Genomic DNA, 26,554 nt, shown 5'->3' on the forward strand with positions numbered 1-26,554 from the left:
AGCCCATAATGGGTATAGAAAGCAAGCAATGCCTCTGCAATCTTTTCTATCTTAATATTCTATAATAGAATTGCCTCCGGAAACCTGGTGGACACATCATTATGGTTAGCAAATACTAGTTCCTTCTTTTGGCTTTAGGGAGGGGATCTACACAATCAATTATAACTCGTGCAGAAGGTTTTGCAAATGTGGGAATCAGCATCAAAATTATTGGTTTTATTACTGCCTGTGGCTTTCCTACCATCTGACACGTATGACAGATATGGCAAAATTCAACCATAACTCTACGTAATCCAGACCAATAGAAATGCTTCTGTATCTTAGCACAAGTCCTCCTCACTCCTACATGACCCTCTACAGGTAATTTGCGTGCTATCTTTGGTTTAACTCCTCAGTATCTGGATTTCTGTCATCTTCTCCACTACAACGGTAATCACTCCCACCTTGGATTCTGCTCGGCCATTTCCAATAACAAAATATCTTCCTGGAACAGACCCTCCTTCAGTCACAACCTACTGTCAATTGCCCAGTCTTGATTCGACTTTCTAGCCTTAGCTTACACAGGGAACGCTAAATCTCTCTCCTTATATTCCACAGATTATCACTGTCTCCGGTAACATTTCAGAAGGAGAGCAAATATTTTCAACATTTACTATTAGAGACCGACCAGCTCGCGTAACTCTCAACATTGTAACTTCTTTACCTACTGCTCTTGTTCTACCTGAGTAAACCTTACCCACACAGGTGAAGTCTTTGAAAAGGTCAGGCATTATTTTGCTACCCAGCAGGTAACTCAGCTTTGTGCTCTCCTTCAGCTCCTCAACTTGTCTTGGAATTTCCTTTACGGCCTCAACTAATCCTATTGGTTTAGCCTCTGTCACCTCATCCTTTTTCCCCAGTAGCTTTCTTAATCCACCAGCACTGTAACTTTGTGCGTCGCCCACGATTACGTGGAAATACCAGAGGCCTTTTGCCATTGTTTCACCCACTTGGGTTTTATCCCCCCCACATTTGGTAAGCTGTTTCCAGTGTGATCTACTTATTGTATCTCATTGAAGGATCTCCGTTTTTCCCAATTTCTCTCTCTCACAGAATAAAATTGCTTTCAGAAGCTAGATTTCACTTTATGCACTAATATGTATTCACTTGCCATCTCTGCAGCTTTTCTCGCTGTTTTAACTTTCTGCCTCAACAATGAGTTCTTATCAATATAGTGTGGAGCTGGAGGAACACAGCAGGTCAGGCAGCAGAGGAGGAGGAGGACAGTTGATGTTGTGGGTCCAGGCCCTTCATCAGGGCAGGGAAATCCAGTTCTGGGAAGCCCACCCCTGAGGAAGGGTCCCAACCTGAAACACTGACTCTCCTGCTCTTCTGATGCTGCCTGATCTGCTGTGTTCCTCCAGTTCCACACTGTATTGACTGACTCCAGCATCTGTAGTTCTTGCTATCTCATGAGTTCTTACCACTTCCGCAAGTGAGTTTTTAAACTCCTCCAGCAGAATAATCTCTCTAAGATCCTCATATGTCTTTTCTATCTTTAACGCTCTCGCCCATTTAGCGAATTTGCGATGTTAAACTCCTTTAAATTCAACAAGTCTGACACAAGTTCCTTCTTTATATTTCTGAACTGTTGACTATATGCTTCTGGTATCAATTTGTAGGCACTCAAAACAGCCTGTTTTACTTCGTCATATTCCCCTGACACCACCTTTGACAGCACTGCAAACACCTCTCCAGTCCTGCCTACCAAATTGGTCTGAATTAACATTACCCACAGTCTCTGGCCAGTTAATTTGGTTCGCCAATTTCTCAAAAGAAATGAAAAAGGCTTCTGCATCTTTTTCATCAAATTTTGGTAATGTTTTGACATATTTCAGCTTTCCTCTTACCCTGTTTGCAAAGTTTAAAAGTATATCCTTCCTCTGTCTTTCAAAACTTTCTTGGCAAATTTGGGGAGCATCTTCAAACCTCAGAATCTCTTCGGCAATGTTAAGAGCCATTTCACCAAATTTTGATTTAAACAACAAAATGTAACAGAAATTAAACAGATTTTCCACTTCTCACCTAAGCTTTATTTAAAAATCTAGGACACTAATCCCAAGTCTGTTCAAATCTGTCCAAATCCAGATCCAATACACAAACTGGCCAGATCCCAGGGCCAAGCCCCCCAGTTACAAAAGGAGTGGTCGAAACCCCCTCTGATAACTAATTCTGAAATAGAGAAGCTCATCTTGCATCATAATCTATTAAAGAAGTGATTAAGTGAAAGAAATTCCTGATATTCACTTCATAATCAACAAGTTACGATTTATTTAACTAACGCTAACAGTTAACATACAAGCAGAACTAACAAACTGAACAATTGCTACAAACTATTCCCAAATAAAACAAAATTGTAATGCAATGCCATTCCAATAGATAAAAGTTCCATTTATACAAACCAAATTAATAAAAAGAAAGGCTTAATTTCTCAAAATTACGGCTGGAATAAGTCTTCCGGAATGTCCGGAGCATTCTCCACTGTCCCCCATTCAGGAGCACCTTCCTCCAACGAATTTTTGAGTTAGGAATATTAGCCAAGAGTGCTGCAGTCCATTTATATCGATGGTGCTTACCTTGAGATCTTAGAAATTTCTGAGAGAGATAGGGATTTTCTCTTTTAGGGCTGACGGCTATTGAGAGCTATTCTCTTACTAGATGGCAGTTTGCCCTCTTCTCTTATACCTTTGATGATCTATTAATTTATTACAATAGGATTGGTCTGAATTTGTCAAAACCATCAGGTTTAAATTTAATTGGGTTTGTCATCTAGGGCCTGGTTTAAGTCAATTAGCTAAATTCAAAAACCTGTTGTCTTGGTAACAATGTTGCTTTGTCTGTTAGCAGTATAGCCTTTTGATACAATGTTTCAATTTTACAACTCTTGTGTATCTGTGGCGGCCTGCAGACATTTATTTGTCATCTCCAAGCCTAAGAAAACACATCTTTTTAGAGGGACCACACACTCCTTTCCCCTATCATTTTACAAACAAATTCTCACGTCCTGTCTTCTAATCCACAAATATTACACCCACTTCACAACAACAGTTGCTAACAGACATCCTTTTTAAATCTCTGAGTATAGCAAAAGCACGTCATCGTTTAAAAAGACCATACAATGCTTTTCCCCTTAACATTTTACAAACAACAAATTATAATTTCCTGCCTCCCAATTCACAAACACTCCGCCCAACTTTCTGAAAGTTTTGTTTTCGGAAAATACACATTGAACAGGAAATGCTAGTTTTTGTTTTAAGGTCTTGATTTGCTTTCCCCACAACCAACATATCTCTTTCACATTATCACTGCATCTAGAATCAATGAAAGAATTCAACAGAATGAACTTCTAATGAGAAAAGCCAACAGGAATTTCAAGCTCAAATGCCTCACCACGTCATGTTGCTCCTTCTCAACTATTTATTCCAACTGAATGGATACAGGTTCCATTCTGCAAGTTCACAGTTGCTACATGAACATTTTTCTTCATCACTGAATACTTCATGCTCCTGGCAATAACTTGATGTCTTCTAATCCCAGATGAAGCCAAAATGTCACCAGGCTAAAATCCTAAAATGAAGCCTCAAAGAATACATTTGTCAAGAATAATGAACCAATATGGTTTTTGAATGAATATTTACCCTGTGAAATCCAAACCAATTAATCAATATAATTTTTCCTCATGGTCAGTGACAAAAGACAGTCTGCACAGCTGTTAATATTATAAAAGAACTACAATAATTTAGATCTGGTCATGCAATTTCTAAGTCACAGTAATTTTCATTTTAATACAGATAATACACTCACCTGCAAGACGATTGGCAGCTGTTCTGGTGGATTCCTGTTCTCAACACCCATTGTCAGCCAGACCTGAAACGCTGTTAGCTGCTCAGCAAAGAATGGGCTATGCTGGAAAAGAGGCAATTTATGGCCTTGAGCATCCATGCAATCAGCTGGAAAGATTTGTGCAATACCTAACTGCATCAGCACGAGCTGATAGTTAAACTGTATCAACAAGGGCTTTAAAATATATTTAATAGTGTTGAAAATCAGCAGGCCACAATGAACTGACATGAAACTTTCAGCATTTTAAGAGATTTAATGGACAAATACTATGAAGGAGCTATTTCTAAAAAGAGAACTCATTCCTTCAATAGATTCTGTACCATCTGTTTAAGTATAAAAGGTGAAAGAGTCAATTCAATAATCATTTCCTTTAAGGTGGTGAATAGTATTGTATTGACACTAAAGCTGCAGTACAAACATATCTGAGCCTTCCATTCATTGAGGGATGAGAAGAACTCAACAAATCTCATTTCAACTGAAAGTGATTCATAAATCAAAAGTGCTGTTGCAACTTGTATAATGTGTCTATATGAACTGATACGAAAGCATGTCACTGTGATTGTACAGTATTCATTCATTTATAATTTCTCCAACACTGAAACTGTCTTTGCCCACATTAGCAATCATATATGGATTAATAAAGTAAGTCAGACTGCATAACGTCAGACAATGATCATCTCTATCACAAGACAGAATCCAGTGACCTCTTTTACAGCATTCCCATAACTGAATCCCTCGCCATCAACATTTTAGCTGTTAGAACTGACAGTAACACAATCAGCTTCGCTATTTAAAAACTATGATTCCAAAAACAGCTCACAGACTGAGAATTAACTGATTTCCTGGCCCCTCAAAGTTCGTCGAAATTATAGAAGATACAAGCAGGTGTGTCACAGGATGCTCTCCACTTGCCTGGATGAGCACAGTTACAACAATATTCTACGAAGCTCGATATGATCTACACAGGCGGTCCATATGGTCAGCATCTAATTCACTGCCTTAAGTACTCACCACTTCCAGCACAAGTATACGGTGGCAGCAGCATGTACCATCTCTTAGCTGCTTTTAGCAATTTACCATGCCACCCTCAATGACATCTTCCAAACCTTTAAATGATATCACCTAGAGGAGCCAGGACATAGGCACAGAAATACCGCCAACTGCAAGTTTCCCTTCAAGCTACACTTCATTCAAACTTGGCATTGCGTAGCTTTTCCTTCACTGTTGCTGGGTCAAGAATTCTGGAACTTCCTTCTCAACATAGAACATTAGAGCACAGTACAGACCCTTCGGCCCTCGATGTTGTGCCGACCTGTCATACCGATCTCAAGCCCATCTAACCTACACTATTCCATGTACGTCCATATGCTTATCCAATGACGACTTAAATGTACCTAAAGTTGGTGAATCTACGACTGTTGCAGGCAAAGCGTTCCATTCCCTTACTATTCTCTGAGTAAAGAAACTACCTCTGACATCTATCCTATATCTTTCACCCCTCAATTTAAAGCTATGCCCCCTCGTGCTCGCCGTCACCACCCTAGGAAAAAGGGTCTCCTTATCCACCCTATCTAACCCTCTGATTATTTTATATGTTTCAATTAAGTCACCTCTCAACCTTCTTCTCTCTAATGAAAACAGCCTCAAGTCCCTCAGCCTTTCCTCGGAGGACCTTCCCTCCATATCAGGGAACATCCTAGTAAATCTCCTCTGAACCCTTTCTAAAGGTTCCACATCATTCTTATAATGCAGTGACCAGAACCGTACACAATACTCCAAGTGCGGCCGCACCAGAGTTTTGTACAGCTTCACCATAATCTCTTGGTTCCGGAACTCAATCCCTCTATTAATAAAAGCTAAAACACTGTATGCCTTCTTAACAGCCCTGTCAACCTGGGTGGCAACTTTCAAGGATGTGTGTACATGGACATCGAGATCTCTCTGCTCATCTACACTACTAAGAATCTTACCATCAGCCCAGTACTTTGCCTTCCTGTCACTCCTACCAAAGTGCATCACCTCACACTTGTCTGCATTAAACTCCATTTGCCACCTCTCAGCCCAGCTCTGCAGCTTATCTATGTCTCTCTGCAACCTACAGCATCCTTCGTCACTATCCACATCTCCACCGACCTTAATGTCGTCTGCAAATTTACTAACCCATCCTTCTACGCCCTCATCCAGGTCATTTATAAAAATGACAAACAGCAGTGGACCCAACACCGACCCTTGCGGTACACCACTAGTAACTGGTCTCCAGGATGAACATTTCCCATCAACTACCACCCTCTGTCTTCTTTCAGCAAGCCAATTTCCGATCCAAACTGCTATATCTCCCACAATTGCATTCCTCCGCATTTTGTACAATAGCCTATTGTGGGGAACCCTATCAAACGCCTTGCTGAAATTCAAACGCCTTGCTGAAATACATCATATGGCATCATAAGCGTAACTACCCACCACTAGACAGTAACAGCTCAAGACAGCTGTTCACTGGAATCTTACCAAGGTAATTAGAGTGGGATGACAAATACTGGCCTTTTGAGCAATGTTCACATCCTATGAACAGATTAAAAGAACATTTCGTACACTTACAAGCAATACAATATTTTTCCATTCAGAAGATGACACACCAAGTCACATGAATGAATTCTGGTTGCTCTTCTATAGGGAGGATGTTGTTGCGAGGTTGCATAAAAGATTTACAAGGATATTGTTTGGATTGCATTATAGGAAGAGGCTGAATAGGCTGGATCCTTTTTCCCCTCGAGTATTGGAAGCTGAGTGATCTTATAGAGGTTCATAAAATCACAAGGGGCATGGGCAGGGTAAATAGCCAAGGTCTTTTTCCTAGTGTGGGGAGTCCAAAAATAGAGGCCATAGGTTTCAGGTGAATGGGGCAAGATTTAAAAAGGATCTGAGGAGTAACATTTTCACAGGATGGCACATGTACGGAACGAGCTGCCGGGGAAGTGGTGGAGGCAGGTACAATTAGAACATGTAAAAGGCATCTGGATGGGTATATAAAAACCTACTTTTCTCAAGCTACCATCAGTTTTGAGGAAGGGTCACAGAATTGGAAACATGAACATTTCTCTCCACAGATGCTGCCAGAGTTGCTGAGCTTTTCCGGCAATTTCTGTTTTTGTTTTTTTTTGATTTCCAGCACCTGCAGTTCTTTCAGTTCTCATTCAGGAAACGGAATGATGCTGGTCAGGATACTGACATTTCGATGCTCAGGGCACCTGACCTGACATATGATACTTTCAGTGCACTGATGACAACTAGTATGCAACACAGAATATATGCCATCAAAAAATACGTATTGCACATCCAGAAAACTGATAACCATGCAAATGCTCAGGAATCACAGTTTGAAAATCTGTGATGGAAGTGATAAAAGGCTCATATATATTGCTATGGAGATAAATATTTTAAAAATCCATGTACTAGTTTTCTCCAGAAGGCTTCAAATGGTTTTGAATTTACATACACATTCAATGTTTGTGCAGTAAATTAAAGAGGTTGCACACAGAAGGGCCTTTAGAAAAGCCAAGTGATGGTGTAATCACGTGGTTGTAACCATTTTCTAGAATTTGGTCATCATCTATCTGTTGGTTCAAATTAGTTTACTCCTTTAAGTAATTTTCTGTTGCCATAAAGGAGGCTGCTTTTCTGGAGGTACTGCTACTCTACTTTCAGATGTTCAGCAAAAATGTTTATGCACACACATTTTAGTTTCAAGAAAATGCACCCCCATCATTTTTAAAGATGATAGTTTGTGCTGCTGAATCATCTTTCAAACACTACACTTTGTTCAGAGGATTTGTGTGTACTACAGAGCTCCATAAAGATGCAAAAGTGCAATTAATTACCGGGAGAAGAGAAGTTGCTTATTGAGCATAAATAAATTTGGCAGGCATGAGATTTTAATGCTAAGACTAACAAGACTAACACACTCAAATGTTAAGATGCTTTCTCGTGGAGAAACACTGCTTTCACGATGGGTCATGGGATGGGATGGAGCAGCCACAAAGAATTTTGAACATGGAAAGTAATTTGTTTGAACTTGAAATTCTAACAAGTTTTCCTTCTCCCCTCTTTGGATTGTCAGGAAGGAGGAATCCTACAAGGGGGAAAACATGCTGGCCTGAAGGCGAAGTTGAAACTATGCAGTTTCAAGACTCTCCTCCCCAGCGTACTCCTAGCAAATGTCCAAAATATCGAAAACAAAATGGATGAACTTAAATCTAGACGTCCCTACCAGGGGGAACTGAGAGATGGTTGTGTGCTGTGCTTCATAGACTTGGCTCACCCCTGCCGTTCCTGACTGTGCCCTACAAGCTGACAGGTTCACCATACACTAAACAGGCCACACTGTGTCGTTGGGCAAGGCAAAGGGCAGTGGAATATGCTTCCTGATGCTCGGGCAGAGAGACCTTGGCAAGCCATTGCTCCCTGGACTAGCGAATAGAGTAAAATGCTGACTCTACTACATCCAACACTGCAGCCTCCCCAAGGATGTGTCCTTAGCCCCAACTGTACACACACAACTATGCTGCCAAATTTTGCTTAAATGCCATCTGCAAGTTCGTGGATGACACTGCCGTAGTGGGACAAATAGCTAACAAGGAGTCAAAATACGGAAGGGACATAGAGGGTTTGGTAAGGTGGCACAATGAAAACAATCTGTCTCTTAACATCGGCAAAACTAAAGAACTGATCATTGGCTTCAGGAAGGAGGGAGGAGAACACGTCCCCATCTGCATCAACGGAACTGAGATTGGAGGGTGAAGAGCATCAGGTTCCTCAGAATGACAACAACCAATAACCTGTCCTGGACTTCCCACATGGATGCGGCAGTCAAGAAGTCACAATAACACCTCTTCTTCCTCAGGTGGCTCATGAAATTTGCCAGGTCCATAAGGCCCCTCACCAACTTCTACAGATGCACCACTTAAAGCACACCATCTGGGTGCATAACGGCCTGGTATGGCAACTGGTCTGCCCAGGACCGTAAGGAACTACAGAAGGTGGTGTGCACAGTCCAGACCATCACAGAAGCCAACCTTCCATCCATGGACTCTATTTACATGGCTCGCTGCCGTGGAAACACAGCCAATATCATCAAAGACCCATAGCACCCTGGTAATGACCTCCTCCAACCTCTTCTGTCAGCCAGAAGATACAGAAGTCTGAACGCTCATGAGCAGTTCAGGAACAGCTTCTTTCTGGCCATTACCACATTGTTGAATGAACTCGAGCCTCAAATAATGTAACCTGCAATATAACCTGAGATAACAAAGTGTGGAGCTGGATGAACACAGCAGGCCAAGCAGCATCTCAGGAGCACAAAAGCTGACGTTTCGGGCCTAGACCCTTCATCAGAAAAGGGCTCTGAAATAAATAGGAAGAGAGAGGGAGGCGGGTCGAAGATGGATAGAGGAGAAGATAGGTGGAGAGGAGAATGACAAGTTAAAGTGGTAGGGATGGAGCCTGTAGAGGTGAGTATAGGTGGGGAGGTAGGGAGGGGTTGGGTCAGTCTGGGGAGGATGGGGGCAGGATGAGGTTAGTAGGTAGGAAATGGAAGTGCGGCTTGAGGTGGGAGGAGGGGATAGGTGAGAGGAAGAACAGGTTAGGGAAGCAAGGACGAGCTGGGCTGGTTTCAGGAACCAGTGGGGGGAGGGGAGATTTTGAAGCTTGTGAAATCCACATTGATACCATTGGGTTGTAGGGTTCCCAAGCAGAATATGAGTTGCTGTTCCTGCAACATTCGGGTGGCATCGTTGTGGCACTGCAGGAGGCCCAGGATGGACATGTCGTCTAAGGAATGCAAGGGGGAGTTGAAATGGTTTGCGACTGGGAGGTGCAGTTGTTTATTGCGAACTGAGCATAAGTCTTCTGCAAAGAAGTCCCCAAGCCTCCGCTTGGTTTCCCCGATGTAGAGGAAGACATAATGGGTACAGAGGATGCAGTATGCCACACTGGCAGATGTGCAGGTGAACATCTGCTTGATGTGGAAAGTAACTCATATTACGCTTGGGAATCCTGCAGGCCAATGGTATCAATGTGGATTTCACAAGCTTCAAAATCATCAATCACCAGTTCTGAGCTTATTTTCTGCAACAGCTCCCAACTTAAATCCCATCCTTCCAGTTTTCATTCTTTTCAAAGCAACACAGGGCCCTGAGCAGAGTGAAACTTCTTTACTCAGAATTGTTAGAATTTGGCACATCCTGTCTGGGAGAATGGAGGAGGTGCATTCCACAGCAGGATTCAAAGAGAGCTGGATACATACTTGAAACTGATTAATTTTTAGGGCTACGGAGATAGAGCTGGAGAATATGACAAGCTTGGTAGCTCTTTTGGGTAGTAGATATAGGATGGGTCATATGTTCGGAGAACAGAGTCATCGAGTAATACAGCACGGACACAGGCCCTTCAGCCCCAACTGGTCCGTGCTGATCATGATGCCCATTCAGCTCGATCCAATTGCCTGCAACTGCCTGCATATCCCTCCAAATCATTCCCATCCATGTATCTTTCCAGATCTTTTTTACATGTTGCTGTTGTACCTGCCTCAAACACTTTCTCCAGCAGACCATTCCATTTACACACACACACTATCTGCAAGAAGTGCCCTTCAGGTCCTTCTTAAATGTATCCACTCTCACCTTAAACATACGACATCTCGTTTTCAATTCCCCATTCTTGGGAAAAAGACTATGTATTCATCTTATCTAGCTCCTCATGATTTTATACACCTCAGTAAGGTCACCACTCATTCGCCTATGTTCTAAGGAATAAAGCGCTACACTGGCCAACTTCTCCCTATAAACTCAGACCTAATAGTTCTGGCAACATCCTTGTAAATCTTCTTTACACATTTTCCAGTTTAACTATGTCTTTACTAGAACAGGGTGACCAAAACTATACACAATACTCCAAGTGCAGCCTCACCAATGACTTATACAACAGTAATTTAATTTCCCAACTCTTATATTCAATGCCTCGGCCAATGTAGGCCAGCATGCTAAATATCTTCTTCACCACCCTGTCCACTTGTGACGCTGCTTTCAATGAACAATGTACTTGTGCTTGTGCTTCTCTGTGCCTCTGTTCCACAATACTCCTCAGGGCCTCTTCCTGCTTAAGTTCTACCATGGTTAATGGCCTCCTTCTGTTTTATAAATTCAATGATTCTACTAGAAATCTGAAATATTAGTAATTTTAAAAAAGAACCTCATCGGGCCATCAGCACCAGGAATAAGGAAGTCTAACATTTTCAGTATGATTTTTATATTTCTGGTACATTCAATATTATTTCATGGAAGACTTCAAGCCCCATCAGGAACAATGCAGTTACACACAATTAATAGACAAAAGATACGATAGATTAAAAGCAAAATCATAGAATTGGTCAATTCTACAGGGGTGAGGGTAAGAGGAAATTGGCTTGTAAATCTCTTCTCTCTCACTCACTCACACACACCAACAGGTGAATGGCTGCGCTCCCCGCACCCCCCCACCCCAACCTTCCAACCCCACTGCCAGTTGGTTAGCAAGTCATGAACCAAGATGACCAGGTGAATCTCTTCCCACATTCACAGCAGATTAACAACCTCTCCCCAGTGTGAACTGTCTTGTGAGACTTCAAGTCGGATAACTTGGTGAATCTCTTCCCACACCAGGAGTAAGTGAATGGTCTCTCTGCAGCATGACTGAGGCAATGGGTTTCCAGCTTGGACAGGCACTGGTATCCCTTCCACAAATCTCTTCCACATTTCTACTGTTTCTCCATGTGCGTGTGTTCTCTCTCTCTCTCTCTCTCTCACACACACACACACACACACACACACACACACACACACACACACACACACACACACACACACACAGCAAATGGTGCAATGATGTTTCAGAGTTGGTAACTGGTTAAAGTTCTTTCCATAGTGAGTTCACTAATTTAAAACTTTAGGAGGAGACAGAACAAACAAAAACAATGTTGCCTTCTAGATTTCTCCTTCTGGATTCAATGGCTGACGTGGATTCAATATTCATGTCCCAATGAACTTCATGACTTACATTTTCAGTTGAAGTTTAGTTTAAGATTTCCAAACACAAATGTTTACTCTCAGATATTCTGAATCAACTTTTCCAGAGTCTAATCCCTCACATCCTCTCCCTTCAGTTGTCACTGATGAACAGTCTTCTCCCTCCATCCCAGGATCAGAAAATAAATGGAGATGAAGAGACATTGCTTTGATCCCAGATGTTGTGTATGACACAGATTACACTAGAACCTGATGAATCAGATGAGGTGTTGCTGTTACAACTACAGTGGATTTTTCTCTTCTCCTACCTAACACCATCTGTGCATCTTGATCAATGTATGCGCAGTTAAAGAGGAGTGTGTTACGTGTCTTTTCCTAAATATTTATCATTTATATTTAGTCCTAACATTACCCACCAACAGTACAATGACAAAACTTGTTTAAAAACTCTGCACCATGAAAGGGCTTGGTTACTACCGGAAGCTCCTTACAATCAGTGAAAGTCACAGTCATGCCTCATCAAACTGTTGAATTGAACATTGGATTAATTTGTTGTCCAATTCAGCATTAAAAACAGGTAAAAAGTTATATCAAGAGAACAAATAAAATCACCCTTTCGCAATCTAGATTTTGCAGAGCTTCATCTTTGTCTCTTCCAATTAAGAGAGCACATGGAAAACCACATCCTGGGATTATCGCAGATTGACAGGAACGCATGCTGGGTCACACACACAACTTCAATAAGAACAAAATACTTGCATATATATATATATATATATATAGCAGGTTGCAGACAATCAGGAATTTACAGCCAAAGAAATACTTATTAAGTGATAATAAAATGTGAGGCTGGATGAACACAGCAGGCCAAGCAGCATCTCAGGAGCACAAAAGCTGACGTTTCGGGCCTAGACCCTTCATCAGAGAGGGGGATGGGGAGAGGGAACTGGAATAAATAGGGACAGAGGGGGAGGCGGACCAAAGATGGAGAGTAAAGAAGATAGGGGGAGAGAGTATAGGTGGGGAGGTAGGGAGGGGATAGGTCAGTCCAGGGAAGACGGACAGGTCAAGGAGGTGGGATGAGGTTAGTAGGTAGATGGGGGTGTGGCTTGGGGTGGGAGGAAGGGATGGGTGAGAGGAAGAACAGGTTAGGGAGACAGAGACAGGTTGGACTGGTTTTGGGATGCAGTGGGTGGGGGGGGAAGAGCTGGGCTGGTTGTGTGGTGCAGTGGGGGGAGGAGACGAACTGGGCTGGTTTAGGGATGCAGTAGGGGAAGGGGAGATTTTGAAACTGGTGAAGTCCACATTGATACCATATGGCTGCAGGATTCCCAGGCGGAATATGAGTTGCTGTTCCTGCAACCTTCGGGTGGCATCATTGTGGCACTGCAGGAGGCCCATGATGGACATGCCATCTAGAGAATGGGAGGGGGAGTGGAAATGGTTTGCGACTGGGAGGTGCAGTTGTTTGTTGCGAACTGAGCGGAGGTGTTCTGCAAAGCGGTCTCCAAGCCTCCGCTTGGTTTCCCCAATGTAGAGGAAGCCGCACCGGGTACAATGGATGCAGTATACCACATTGGCAGATGTGCAGGTGAACCTCTGCTTAATGTGGAAAGTCATCTTGGGGCCTGGGATAGGGGTGAGGGAGGAGTTGTGGGGGCAAGTGTAGCAATTCCTGCGGTTGCAGGGGAAGGTACCGGGTGTGGTGGGGTTGGAGGGCAGTGTGGAGCGAACAAGGGAGTCACGGAGAGAGTGGTCTCTCCGGAAAGCAGGCAGGGGAGAGGATGGAAAAATGTCTTAGGTGGTGGGGTCGGATTGTAAATGGCGGAAGTGTCGGAGGATGATGCGTTGTATCCGGAGGTTGGTAGGGTGGTGTGTGAGAACGAGGGGGATCCTCTTAGGGCGGTTGTGGCGGGGGCGGGGTGTGAGGGATGTGTTGCGGGAAATACGGGAGACGCGGTCAAGGGCGTTCTCGATCACTGTGGGGGGAAAGTTGCGGTCCTTGAAGAACTTGGACATCTGGGATGTGCGGGAGTGGAATGTCTTATCGTGGGAGCAGATGCGGCGGAGGCGGAGGAATTGGGAATAGGGGATGGAATTTTTGCAGGAGGGTGGGTGGGAGGAGGTATATTCTAGGTAGCTGTGGGAGTCGGTGGGCTTGAAATGGACATCAGTTACAAGCTGGTTGCCTGAGATGGAGACTGAGGTGTCCAGGAAGGTGAGGGATGTGCTGGAGATGGCCCAGGTGAACTGAAGGTTGGGGTGGAAGGTGTTGGTGAAGTGGATGAACTGTTCGAGCTCCTCTGGGGAGCAAGAGGCGGCGCCGATACAGTCATCAATGTACCGGAGGAAGAGGTGGGGTTTGGGGCCTGTGTAGGTGCGGAAGAGGGACTGTTCCACGTAACCTACAAAGAGGCAGGCATAGCTGGGGCCCATGCGGGTGCCCATGGCCACCCCCTTATTCTGTAGGAAGTGGGAGGAGTCAAAAGAGAAGTTGTTGAGTGTGAGGACGAGTTCAGCTAGGCAGATGAGTGTGTCGGTAGAGGGGGACTGGTCGGGCCTGTGGGACAGGAAGAAGCGGAGGGCCTTGAGGCCATCTCCATGCGGAATGCAGGTGTACAGGGACTGGATGTCCATGGTGAATATGAGGTGTTGGGGGCCAGGGAATTGGAAGTCCTGGAGGAGGTGGAGGGCGTGGGTGGTGTCACGGACGTAGGTGGGGAGTTCCTTGACCAAAGGAGAGAAAATGGAGTCCAGATAGGTGGAGATGAGTTCGGTGGGGCAGGAGCAGGCTGAGACGATGGGTCGACCAGGGCAGGCAGGTTTGTGGATTTTGGGAAGGAGATAGAAACGGGCCGTGCGGGGTTGGGGAACAATGAGGTTGGAGGCTGTGGGTGGGAGGTCCCCTGAGGTGATGAGGTCGTGAATGGTGTTGGAGATGATGGTTTGGTGCTCGGCTGTGGGGTCATGATCGAGGAGGCGGTAGGAGGTGGTGTCGGAGAGTTGGCGTCTGGCCTCGGCGATGTAGAGGTCAGTGCGCCATACTACCACTGCGCCACCCTTGTCTGCGGGTTTGATGGTGAGGTTGGGGTTGGAGCGGAGGGAGCGGAGGGCTGCCCGTTCTGCGGGGGAGAGGTTGGAGTGGGTGAGAGGGGTGGAGAGGTTGAGGCGGTTAATGTCTCGACGGCAGTTGAAGATGAAGAGGTCGAGGGAGGGTAGGAGGCCTGGGGGTGGTGTCCAGGAGGAGGACTTGTGTTGGAAGTGGGTGAAGGGGTCAGTGGAAGGACGGTTAGGTTCCCGGTTGAAGAAGTAGGCATGGAGGCGAAGACGGCGGAAAAACTGCTCTATGTCCAACCGTGACTGGTATTCGTTGATGTGTGGTTGTCGGGGGACAAAGGTGAGCCCCTTGCTAAGGACTGACCGTTTGTCCTCAGTCAGTGGGAGGTCTGGGGGGATGGTGAAGATGCGGCAGGGCTGAGTGTGGCTGTCTCCTCTGGGGTTGCTGGCTGTGGAGGTTGTGGGCGGAGCGATGAGGTCGTCGGCCGTGGGCGGGGTTCTGTCGGCCGTGGGCGGGGTTCTGTCGGCCGTGGGCGGGGTTCTGTCGGCCGTGGGCGGGGTTCTGTCGGCCGTGGGCGGGGTTCTGTCGGCCGTGGGCGGGGTTCCGTCGGCCGTGGGCGGGGTTCCGTCGGCCGTGGGCCAAAATCCACAAACCTGCCTGCCCTGGTCGACCCATCGTCTCAGCCTGCTCCTGCCCCACCGAACTCATCTCCACCTATCTGGACTCCATTTTCTCCCCTTTGGTCCAGGAACTCCCCACCTACGTCCGTGACACCACCCATGCCCTCCACCTCCTCCAGGACTTCCAATTCCCTGGCCCCCAACACCTCATATTCACCATGGACGTCCAGTCCCTGTACACCTGCATTCCGCATGGAGATGGCCTCAAGGCCCTCCGCTTCTTCCTGTCCCACAGGCCCGACCAGTCCCCCTCTACCGACACACTCATCCACCTAGCTGAACTCGTCCTCACACTCAACAACTTCTCTTTTGACTCCTCCCACTTCCTACAGACTAATGGGGTGGCCATGGGCACCCGCATGGGCCCCAGCTATGCCTGCCTCTTTGTAGGTTACGTGGAACAGTCCCTCTTCCGCACCTACACAGGCCCCAAACCCCACCTCTTCCTCCGGTACATTGATGACTGTATCGGCGCCGCCTCTTGCTCCCCAGAGGAGCTCGAACAGTTCATCCACTTCACCAACACCTTCCACCCCAACCTTCAGTTCACCTGGGCCATCTCCAGCACATCCCTTACCTTCCTGGACCTCTCAGTCTCCATCTCAGGCAACCAGCTTGTAACTGATGTCCATTTCAAGCCCACCGACTTCCACAGCTACCTAGAATATACCTCCTCCCACCCACCCTCCTGCGAAAATTCCATCCCCTATTCCCAATTCCTCCGCCTCCGCCCCCACGATAAGACATTCCTCTCCCGCACATCCCAGATGTCCAAGTTCTTCAAGGACCGCAACTTTCCCCCCACAGTGATCGAGAACGCCCTTGACCGCGTCTCCCGTATTTCCCGCAACACATCCCTCACACCCCGCCCCCGCCACAACCGCCCTAAGAGGATCCCCCTCGTTCTCACACACCACCCTACCAACCTCCGGATACAACGCATCATCCTCGACACTACCGCCATTTACAATCCGACCCCACCACCTAAGGCATTTTTCCATCCCCTCCCCTGTCTGTTTTCCGGAGAGACCACTCTCTCCGTGACTCCCTTGTTCGCTCCACACTGCCCTCCAACCCCACCACACCCGGCACCTTCCCCTGCAACCGCAGGAAATGCTACACTTGTCCCCACACCTCCTCCCTCACCCCCATCCCAGGCCCCAAGATGACATTCCACATCAAGCAGAGGTTCACCTGCACATTTGCCAATGTGGTATACTGCATCCACTGTACCCGGTGTGGCTTCCTCTACATTGGGGAAACCAAGCGGAGGCTTGGAGACCACTTTGCAGAACACCTCCGCTCAGTTCGCAACAAACAACTGCACCTCCCAGTCGCAAACCATTTCCACTCCGCCTCCCATTCTCTAGATGACATGTCCATCATGGGCCTCCTGCACTGCCACAATGATGCCACCCGAAGGTTGCAGGAACAGCAACTCATATTCCGCCTGGGAACCCTGCAGCCATATAGTATCAATGTGGACTTCACCAGTTTCAAAATCTCCCCTTCCCCTACTGCATCCCTAAACCAGCCTAGTTCGTCCCCTCCCCCCACTGCACCACACAACCAGCCCAGCTCTTCCCCCCCACCCACTGCATCCCAAAACCAGTCCAACCTGTCTCTGCCTCCCGAACCGGTTCTTCCTCTCACCCATCCCTTCCTCCCACACCAAGCCGCACCCCCAGCCACCTACTAACCTCATCCCACCTCCTTGACCTGTCCGTCTTCCCTATACTGACCTATCCCCTCCCTACCTCCCCACCTATACTCTCTCCACCTATCTTCTTTACTCTCCATCTTCAGTCCGCCTCCCCCTCTCTCCCTATTTATTCCAGCTCCCTCTCCCCATCCCCCTCTCTGATGAAGGGTCTAGGCCCGAAACGTCAGCTTTTGTGCTCCTGAGATGCTGCTTGGCCTGCTGTGTTCATCCAGCCTCACATTTTATTATCTTGGAATTCTCCAGCATCTGCAGTTCCCATTATCTCTGATACTTATTAAGTGAAGTCACTTTCATCATGTGGGAAACACGGCCGCTAACTTGCACACATTACAGTCCCACAAACAGCAACTAAATGAACAAGGTTATCTGTTTTAGACATAAACAAGAAATGCTGGAGAATGCCAAAAGCCTGACAAGACATGTGGAGAGGGAAACAGAGTGAATCTTTCAATTCTGGATTGACTATTCTTCAGAACTCTGAGTATGGATGAATTGTTTTATGAGGAAACCCTGAGGAGGGTGACCCTTTACCTATCAATATTTAGAAGAATATGACTGAACATTACTAAAACATACAAGTGCCTAGGAGTTTGACAGAGTCGATAAGAAAGTGGTTTCCCTTACGGGAGGGTCCAAGGCTAGAAGGCATAATCACAGAATAACGGGTTGCAGACCTAAGGCAGGGATAATGAGGAGGAATTATTTACCACAAACGGCTACTGAGGCTAAGTCATTAAGCATACTTAAAAGCTGAAAGACAGATTTTTAATCATTAAGGGTATCAAGGTGTCTGGGGGGCCAAAAAGGCATGAAAGTGGAGTAAAGGGTCATCAGATCAGTCATGTTCTTACTGAATGTCAGAACAGACTCGATGAGCTGACTGGCCTATATTTACTTCAATGTCTTACAGTCAAATGGAAGAGTTGTCATACTGGACTCAAAATATAACTGTTTCTAGTGAGTTTTGAGAAGATTTGTAGCTCAGGTTGAGGTTCTGGATGTGAGTTTGCTCGCTGAGCTGGAAGGTTCGTTTTCAGACATTTCGTCACCATTCTAGGTAACATCATCGGTGAGCCTCCGATGAAGCGCTGGTGTTATGTCCCACTTTCTTATTTATCTGTTTAGGTTTCCTTGGGTTGGTGATGTCATTTCCTGTGTTGGTGTCATTTCCTGTTCTTTTTCTCAGAGGGTGGTAGATGGGCTCCAAATCAATGTGTTTGTTGATGGAGTTCCGGTTGGAATGCCATGCCTCTAGGAATTCTCGTGCATGTCTCTGTTTGGCTTGTCCTAGGATGGATGTGTTGTCCCAATTAAAGTGGTGTCCTTCCTCATCTATATGTAAGGATACGAGTGATAGTGGGTCATGTCGTTTTGTGGCTAGTTGATGTTCATGTATCCTGGTGGCTAGCTTTCTGCCAGTTTGTCCAATGTAGTGTTTGTCACAGTTCTTGCAAGGTATTTTGTAAATTACGTTTGTTTTGCTTGTTGTCTGTATAGGGTCTTTTAAGTTCATTAGCTGCTGTTTTAGTGTGTTGGTGGGTTTGTGGGCTACCCTGATGCCAAGAGGTCCGAGTAGTCTGGCAGTCATTTCGGAAATGTCTTTGATGTAGGGGAGTGTGGTTATGGTTTCTGGGTCCTTTTTGTCTGTTTGTTTGGGTTTGTTGCTGAGGAATCGGCAGACAGATGATGTTACCTAGAATGGTGACCAAACGTCTGAAAACGAACCTTCCAGCTCAGCGAGCAAACTTATATCCATAACTGTTTTTCCCTTCACAAATGCTGCCACACCCCCTGATTTTTCCAATACTTTCTATGCTTGTTTCAGATTTCCAGAATCTGCAGTATTTTGCTTTCATCTGTTTTAAATTCTGGCTGAGGAATAAATGTTGACCAGAACAGCAGAAGAACTCTCCTGCCCTCCTTTCAACAATACTGTAGGATTTTCTTTTCTCACCATCCTCAGAGGGCAGGCATCATTTAACAACTTTCGTAAATTTCAGCATCTTGGACAGTACAAAATGGAGTGTCAGCTTAATTTTGCTCCCAATGTTTTCCAAGTTCCACAACCTCTAACTCAGGGGCCATGAGTACTACTACTGAGCCATGGCTGACAAGTATTTATAGTTAAAGTTTAGGTTTTAGTTATTCCTTATTGTGTTAATCAGAACATACAATGGCACTACAGGTTGCACTACAAAATGCCTACTACAAAAATGAACGGTAAACAAAAGCTTCTGGAAAAAAATTGATCAACTCACCCGAAAAGCTGTTCCCTCTTCAATGATGGTAGGAAGCTGTGAAAGGCAAATATCCACTGCAAGGTCCCAAGCTTGCCTGCAAAGTGATGCACAGATTCACTGTGTTGATTCGATCTATGTATTGATGTTTATTTTGTTGCCAGCAACACTATTGACACAGCAATTTCCATTCCAGCATCTATTTTTAACATTTCTGAAACTGTTCTAGATTCACATATGCAATGCAGTCACTTAAAAGGGTTGCACGTTCAATAGCGTTCCTCCCGTCGGCCCTTCTTCACCTTTTTATCACCAAAAATCTGTCATCTGACACTACAAAAGATTCAAGCTTAAATTTTTTCAAAACCATCAACCCTTCACCAAAGCCCATCCACTAACTTGTCTCAACACCTCTGCATTTATGACAGGTAACTTCCTTTCCCTCTCTCAAGACTTCAACAAACTACCACCTCTTATATCCAAGCCCAAGAACATAAGAGAAACAAAGGGCTGCAAGATCTCTTGAGCCGTGCAATATAAACAGTTGACTTTTGACTGCATATCACTGGAGTCCCTTAACGTCCAAATATCTGTGCTTAAATCCCTTCTCATCAAGTATTTTTTCTTACCCAACTAGTTTTGGACAAGCTGCCATTTCCTCTAATTGAGCATTGGGATGACCAAAGGTATTGTCTTCACCACCCACCCCTACAAACCTCTTACCACTGGGTTGAATCAAACTACTGGCAATCTCAGTACCTACTGAACCTGGATATAAAACATTAAGATCTAAAATACACTGTTATTTTCAAACAAAAAAAGGATATTGAGGCTGCAGAGAAGTTACACGACAGATTCACCAGGATGTAGCCCTGTATAGCCAAGATTGTCCAGAAACCTACTATTCACTTCTTTGGTTCAGTATCTATTTTTGCCTGATTACGAAGTTATAAGGGACTGTATTTCATATTAAAAACAATACATAAATGGGAGGTGCTTAATTTTCACATAGAACAGAAATTGTCAAAATTACAGGTTATAAGTAGTGGTAATTTACCCGACAAGTCACTTAGCAGAGTAAAAGCAACTTACCAACTAACAGGGCAATGAAGTTGCTGCTAATGACAAACATGTCACAGTTACACACACTAACGTACAGTCATGTCGTTCATAAACACTGTCTCCCTTTCTTTATGGGCAAATGCTTCCATAAAGTTATTCAGCTCTGGCATCATCGCCAAATGTAATCTCCAGTTCATCTGATATCAACCATACTTCCAGTAATAATTACTAAATAACACTCAGCAGGAAACCTGGTTGACTTTCCTCTGTCTGACCAAAGGCACAGAAATTTTCCCCGGCTTAGCTTGGTTAACTAGCACAAAGTTGTCCACAAGCACTAGTCCAAAAATGTGCAGATTAGCTGGATTAGCTACGGTAAATTGCCCCATAGTGTCCAGTGACGTGCAGGCAAGGTAAAAGTGGGGTTACCAGAATAAGGTGAGAAGCTGGGTTTGGGTGAGATGCACTTCGGAGGATTAGTACAGGCTTGATGGGCCAAATTGCTCTTCCCCCATTGTGAGATTCTATGATTCAATGAAGGTAGGACCATAAGCTTGGCATCTTTGACTGGTTTGGTTTATTCATCTTGGTCGCTGGAGAGCTGGGCTTCCATTTTGGTGGCTGTAATAGGATTTAATGGAACTTATGTAGAAAAATGAAATACACAGTGCCAATTCAAATGAGGAGGGAAATTGAAAAGATCACAGCATTTCCCACATAAATATCATATGCAGATACGATATCTCAATTAAAATTAGAATTCAGTAAAGCTTTTCCTAAGCCTTTAAAATACCATTTTTCTCTCCAAGTGACATTTTGAATGCCTTGTTTACATAAACCGAGGAAAACTCCAGTTAAAGCAAATCCATTATTAAGACATCAAGCCAGCCAATAAATTTTGAAGTGTGTTCCATACAGAATAGTTTGCCTCACTATTTACTACAACTGTAAAGAGAATTTAACACCACAGGACAAATACACATGTAAATCCTGAAGATTCACCAAACCAAAGATTTGTCAAAGTGCATGATTGTTTGCTGACACTGCAGGCATCAAATTGCAGTTACTTCAAACTGCTCATGCGTGTCTAGAATAACAATAGAGGATGCCATGTGACACTGAACAAGAAAAGATAATTTGAGATTTGCGTCACATATCCATCTGGCCTTTTCTATTAAGTTGTTCAAATGCAAGCAAATGAAATACAAAGACAAGAAGCCTCCAACTTGAAAGGACCACCTACAATTCTGTGGAAATTTCAATACCAATTCTTAGGAGCAGATAACTGGATTTTGAGGGGATTAGAAAACCATGGCGTAGAATTAAATTTTCATTCTGTATATGATCCTCAGAGAAGATGTATACAGTTGTCCACACGTTCATTTTTGGAATTAAGGCACATCACAATTTTATTCAGCATGATCAGTTTCAGGAGTTGTACACTTGGGATTTGTTAAATACATCCCAAGTATCACATAACCAGCCAAAAGTTTCTAACTAAATATGGTTTTTTAAAATCTTTTAAAACTCAGATTTGTGCCTTTAGTTACACCTGAAGTGTAACGACCAGAACATGTACTGACCATTCAGCCTATCACCTCTGTGCCAAATCTTCGTTAAAGGAATCCAAAACTATGGTTATTGTCCTAATGTCTCCCCAAAACCCTGCTTTCTCCTCTGCTTCAAATATTCAAGTATTTATGCCTCAAAAATAGCCATAATTTCTACTTCAATTATTTATTATGACAAAGTATTTTTGCTTAAATGCACTGGGCAAAAATGTTATTGCCTTGCCTCAGGTTAACTTAATTCACCAATGCTGTCATTATTGATTCTCCAATTGCAAAAATATCATTCTCTGTTTGCTCCAACAGAGCCATTCATAAATTGTAAACAACTTTCATTAAATGTCCTTTTAGCCTTTACTACTTCAAAGAAAAAATTTAAGCTACTGTTTACAATGACAGTTTTTCATTCCTGCTGTATGGCCTTAACGTCCTTTATATAACGAAGGGCCCAAGCACACTTACTGCGCTGGAAGTCTTAAACACTCCCTTTTTCCAAGATTATCATAATCTTATTACCACTGCACTCTGCAAATCAAATTCAAAATGTAAAGTATTTCCAGCTTTTTCCATGACTTCATCTGCCTGCATTCATATTTTCAAAGTATTAGGTTGTCTAGGTTCCCTGCTATCTCCTCTAGGTATCACACATTGAGTTATAGATGTTGATGGGTTCGCCAAGCTGGGAGGTTTGATATCAGATGAAACGTCTGCTTACTCGGTGACATCCTCAGTGCTGTAGTGTCTCCTCTGGATACTTCACAAGGGCCCTACAGCGCTCGTAAGGGGACGAAACGTCTGCTATCAAACCTCCCAGCTTGGCGAACACACCAACATCTACAACCAGCATCCGAGCTACAAAATCTTCACTCAAATCTTGATCATACATTGAGGTGGTCACAAGGCTTGTGTGATTTTATGAATCTAAGAGCTACATGGACAGGAGCATAACTCCTGGCAGAACCATAAAATACAGACAAGTGGAAAGGTATATGGGTCACCAAAGGCTGCCCACTGGCTCTCCTGGTGGAAGGTTGCAATTCAGGCCTGTGGCCTTTTCACATACAAAGTACCTTTCATTAGTGTCAATACAGAGATAAAAATCAATCACTAACAGCTCAGGAGGTAAGGATGTCAAAGATCTACATATATAAACACTGCCTGCGCAAAACTACAAACTCCTGGATGCAATTCACCATAATGCTTTGATACAATCTGACTTGTTCTGGATAGACAACAGCAGAATAAGCAGTTTGTCTCATATACCACTACGCACAGTAGGTTCTGACAAAAACCTATATTATATGCATCTTTCAATTGAGATCTCTCTCTTGTTCTTCTTCCACAAACATATTACTTTACAAAAATTTGGACTAAATATATTTACAACTTCTCCTGTTTCAGTCCTCTTTTCAGCTTGTTAAGAGCCCTATAGAGATGTGATAGATTTGATGAAATCATGCATTACGTTAGACAGAAAACTGGCCACCAGCCGGGAGACCTGAATTTTAATCTGTTTTATATAGATGAATTTCAGGTCTTCTTTCTGTTTCCTGCAAATATATGCTTGCCTAGTGTCAATCTAGTTTATACTGGACATCTGCTTTGTTTACATGCATTTTTATGACATCTTTAACACAGAAAAATATCTCAAGGCACTTCAAAGACAATCAGAGCTAGGCTGCAGAAGTAGTGCTTTCTGAAGCTGGAGAGTATGTATAGTCAGCGATGACAAGTGAAGCTCCACTTGCCACATGAGAGAGTCACTACGGGTCAGCAAGATGAACGGAACAGAATATTATTGTCATGTGTACTTTTACATGATACAAAAAAGTTTTCTAAGTTGTCCAACCATAGCACCGATATTAATGACTGAAGTCATACATAATTTTAAAAAAGTAAAATTAAGACAAAGTTCACCACAGTTCAGTTGATGACTCCTGGACATGGGAAAAGCCAATTAAGGAACAATGGGGTACCCAAAAGCCACAGCTGGACAAGATCACTGCTCTAGGACACTGGAATTGACTTGTGGAAAGTGATCATGGAATACTGTCAAGGCGGCCAATGATTATAGCCAAAGACTGAAAAGGCATGGATTCAGCAATAATTGAAACCAGGAGAAAGACAGAGGATAACAACATTTTGCGTTGGAAGGAAGTATTCTTGATGATGGAGAGGATGTTGAGTTTGAAGCTCAGTTCTGCGTTCAGCAGAATGACGAGGCTGCAGATAGCTAGAGACAGCATACAAGATTACCTGTCAAGAGTTAAACCACCTAATTGAAACATTTTACAATTCATTTCCCACCCCAGTTAGGCAGTTCATCAGGCACTTGCTTCTCCAACTTTGACATAGTCTCAGGCCTGTTGCTGAAATTCTCCACAAAAACAGGAGAGATTCCTTAAACTACCTCCTGGCCATAAGCATGCAATTAGAAGGTGAGAATGACAATAAATGGACGTTCTCAATGAAATTTGGAGTATGACACTTGTGAAGCTGACAGATTTACTCACTATGAAACATATGATCACATATGATCACATATGATCTTCAGCTACATTGTGTGTTTTTTTTGTTAACAACTTGCACGTTCAACCTTTTCAGGTCTACAAGAGTGTGGTTCACTTTCAAATTAGCCAACAACATTGGGCTGAAATGTTAACATTCGGACTTCAGAAGAGTCACAGCTTACTCACCACATAGCATGCATGTATGTTGGGGGCAGCCGAGGACTACTGACAGGGGTACAGTTATATGACCTCATGATCCTTTCAGCCAAGAGAAAGTTCCGGAATAAACTGGCAACCAACAAGTCTTGCCTAAATAATTTTTGGAAGAGATCTGTAGAAACAAAGTCATAATTATACTGATGTTAACATGGAATAAATTTACATAAATGTTCGGACTAGCAAGATGATTTTTATCTGTGGTAAAACATTAAAAAATAAATTGTACAAAGATCCATGAGAACACTTAAAAACCAAAGGCTGAACAAGTGTACAGGGAAAACATTTCCTCAGTTTTGCCACTAACTTTTTCAAGCATCTAAAAATAGTTATTAAACTATTTAAATAACAGGAGTGAAAGCAGTAAACTGACTTTTTGCTAGCTAATTGTACAACTTGAATACCATAGTTTACAATTTCATTTACTGAGAAATACCAAGCTGATGATGCCTAGAGTAATGAAAATACTGACGCCAAGAAGATTGTGTCTATTAGTCAGCTCACTGTTTGTGAAGTTCAACTCTAAGGTCATATATGATTGAAGGGGAACTGAAAATAACTCGCATCTCGCAAAACTGCCATAATGGATATCAGCATTAACAAGACAACAGCCACAGTCCTCACTCGAGCAAATGCTGCATGGATATCAGTCAACATCTAATTCATGCTTGCCCACTGCGAGATGGAATGAACCTTATGAGCAGTAACTACAATTGAGGAATAAACATGCCAACTCCTAACAAATCACTTCATACAGAAGCAGCATTGGCAATGAACTGGAAGCAGCTGACTTAGCTAGCCCACCGAAGATTATAGTAGATTTCTTACCTCTTGGTAATACATTCCAAGCTATGGTGTCCGTTATGGCTGTAAAAATCCAATTGAGTTCTCCAAGGGGAGTTCGCCTGTCATTAAGTCTTCCTGGAATTCTATATTGAAAAAGAAAAATGGTAGTAATAAGCATTTTTAAAAAAGGATAGCCGGGATATATTGCACTCTCAGTCAGATTATAGAAGTACAGCAGATGACTTGGTAAGCCATGTCTTTCTACCAGTAGGTTTAACTAGGGGCATAAGCTTTAAAAATTCAAAAACAAGAATCAAAAATCGAAGACACAAGTAGATAGGTATTCCAATAACTTGCTTTCATTTGTATACAACTATTTATATTATTTCTGTACTTCTGACATGTGTAACATGCTATGTAATAAATCCAACTCTGCCATTATGTGAAGAAACCCAAAAATGCCTTTTTGAATTAATATTGAATGCCGAAGGGAGCAAAAGATAATCAAACCAAACCTTTGGGAAAAATGCGGAAAAGCCGCCTGAGCCCCGAATAGACAATTTTTCTTTGTAAGAAAGGATAACAGTATTATAACTAAAGTATTGTACTCTGCAGAAATCACAGTTTTAGAATGGAATTTACTTTCTTAAACTGAGAAGATGCTTAATACATTTTCTCCTGTATAACATGATGTTATACTGAGCCATGTCAAATCGAAGAGTTATTCATTCTAATCCAGTTCAGTAATATGCTGGTCAATCCTAGCCAGCTGATGCAA

The 26,554-nt window shown here is 43.6% G+C and overlaps 1 protein-coding gene across 1 annotated transcript in view; it reads right to left on the reverse strand.

Moving 5' to 3' along the window:
* Window positions 1-26,554, reverse strand: part of rptor (regulatory associated protein of MTOR, complex 1) — a 384,600-nt gene that overhangs the window by 187,260 nt on the left and 170,786 nt on the right. The window contains exons 8-11 of the mRNA XM_048554896.2: window positions 25,819-25,919; window positions 24,961-25,105; window positions 19,656-19,731; window positions 3,844-3,945 (exon numbers count right to left, since the gene is read on the reverse strand). Coding sequence (XP_048410853.1) covers window positions 3,844-3,945; window positions 19,656-19,731; window positions 24,961-25,105; window positions 25,819-25,919 — 424 coding nt within the window. The remainder of the gene's footprint in view (window positions 1-3,843; window positions 3,946-19,655; window positions 19,732-24,960; window positions 25,106-25,818; window positions 25,920-26,554) is intronic.

Source organism: Stegostoma tigrinum, chromosome 22 (genome assembly GCF_030684315.1).
Source record: "Stegostoma tigrinum isolate sSteTig4 chromosome 22, sSteTig4.hap1, whole genome shotgun sequence".
NCBI classification, from domain to species: domain Eukaryota; kingdom Metazoa; phylum Chordata; class Chondrichthyes; order Orectolobiformes; family Stegostomatidae; genus Stegostoma; species Stegostoma tigrinum.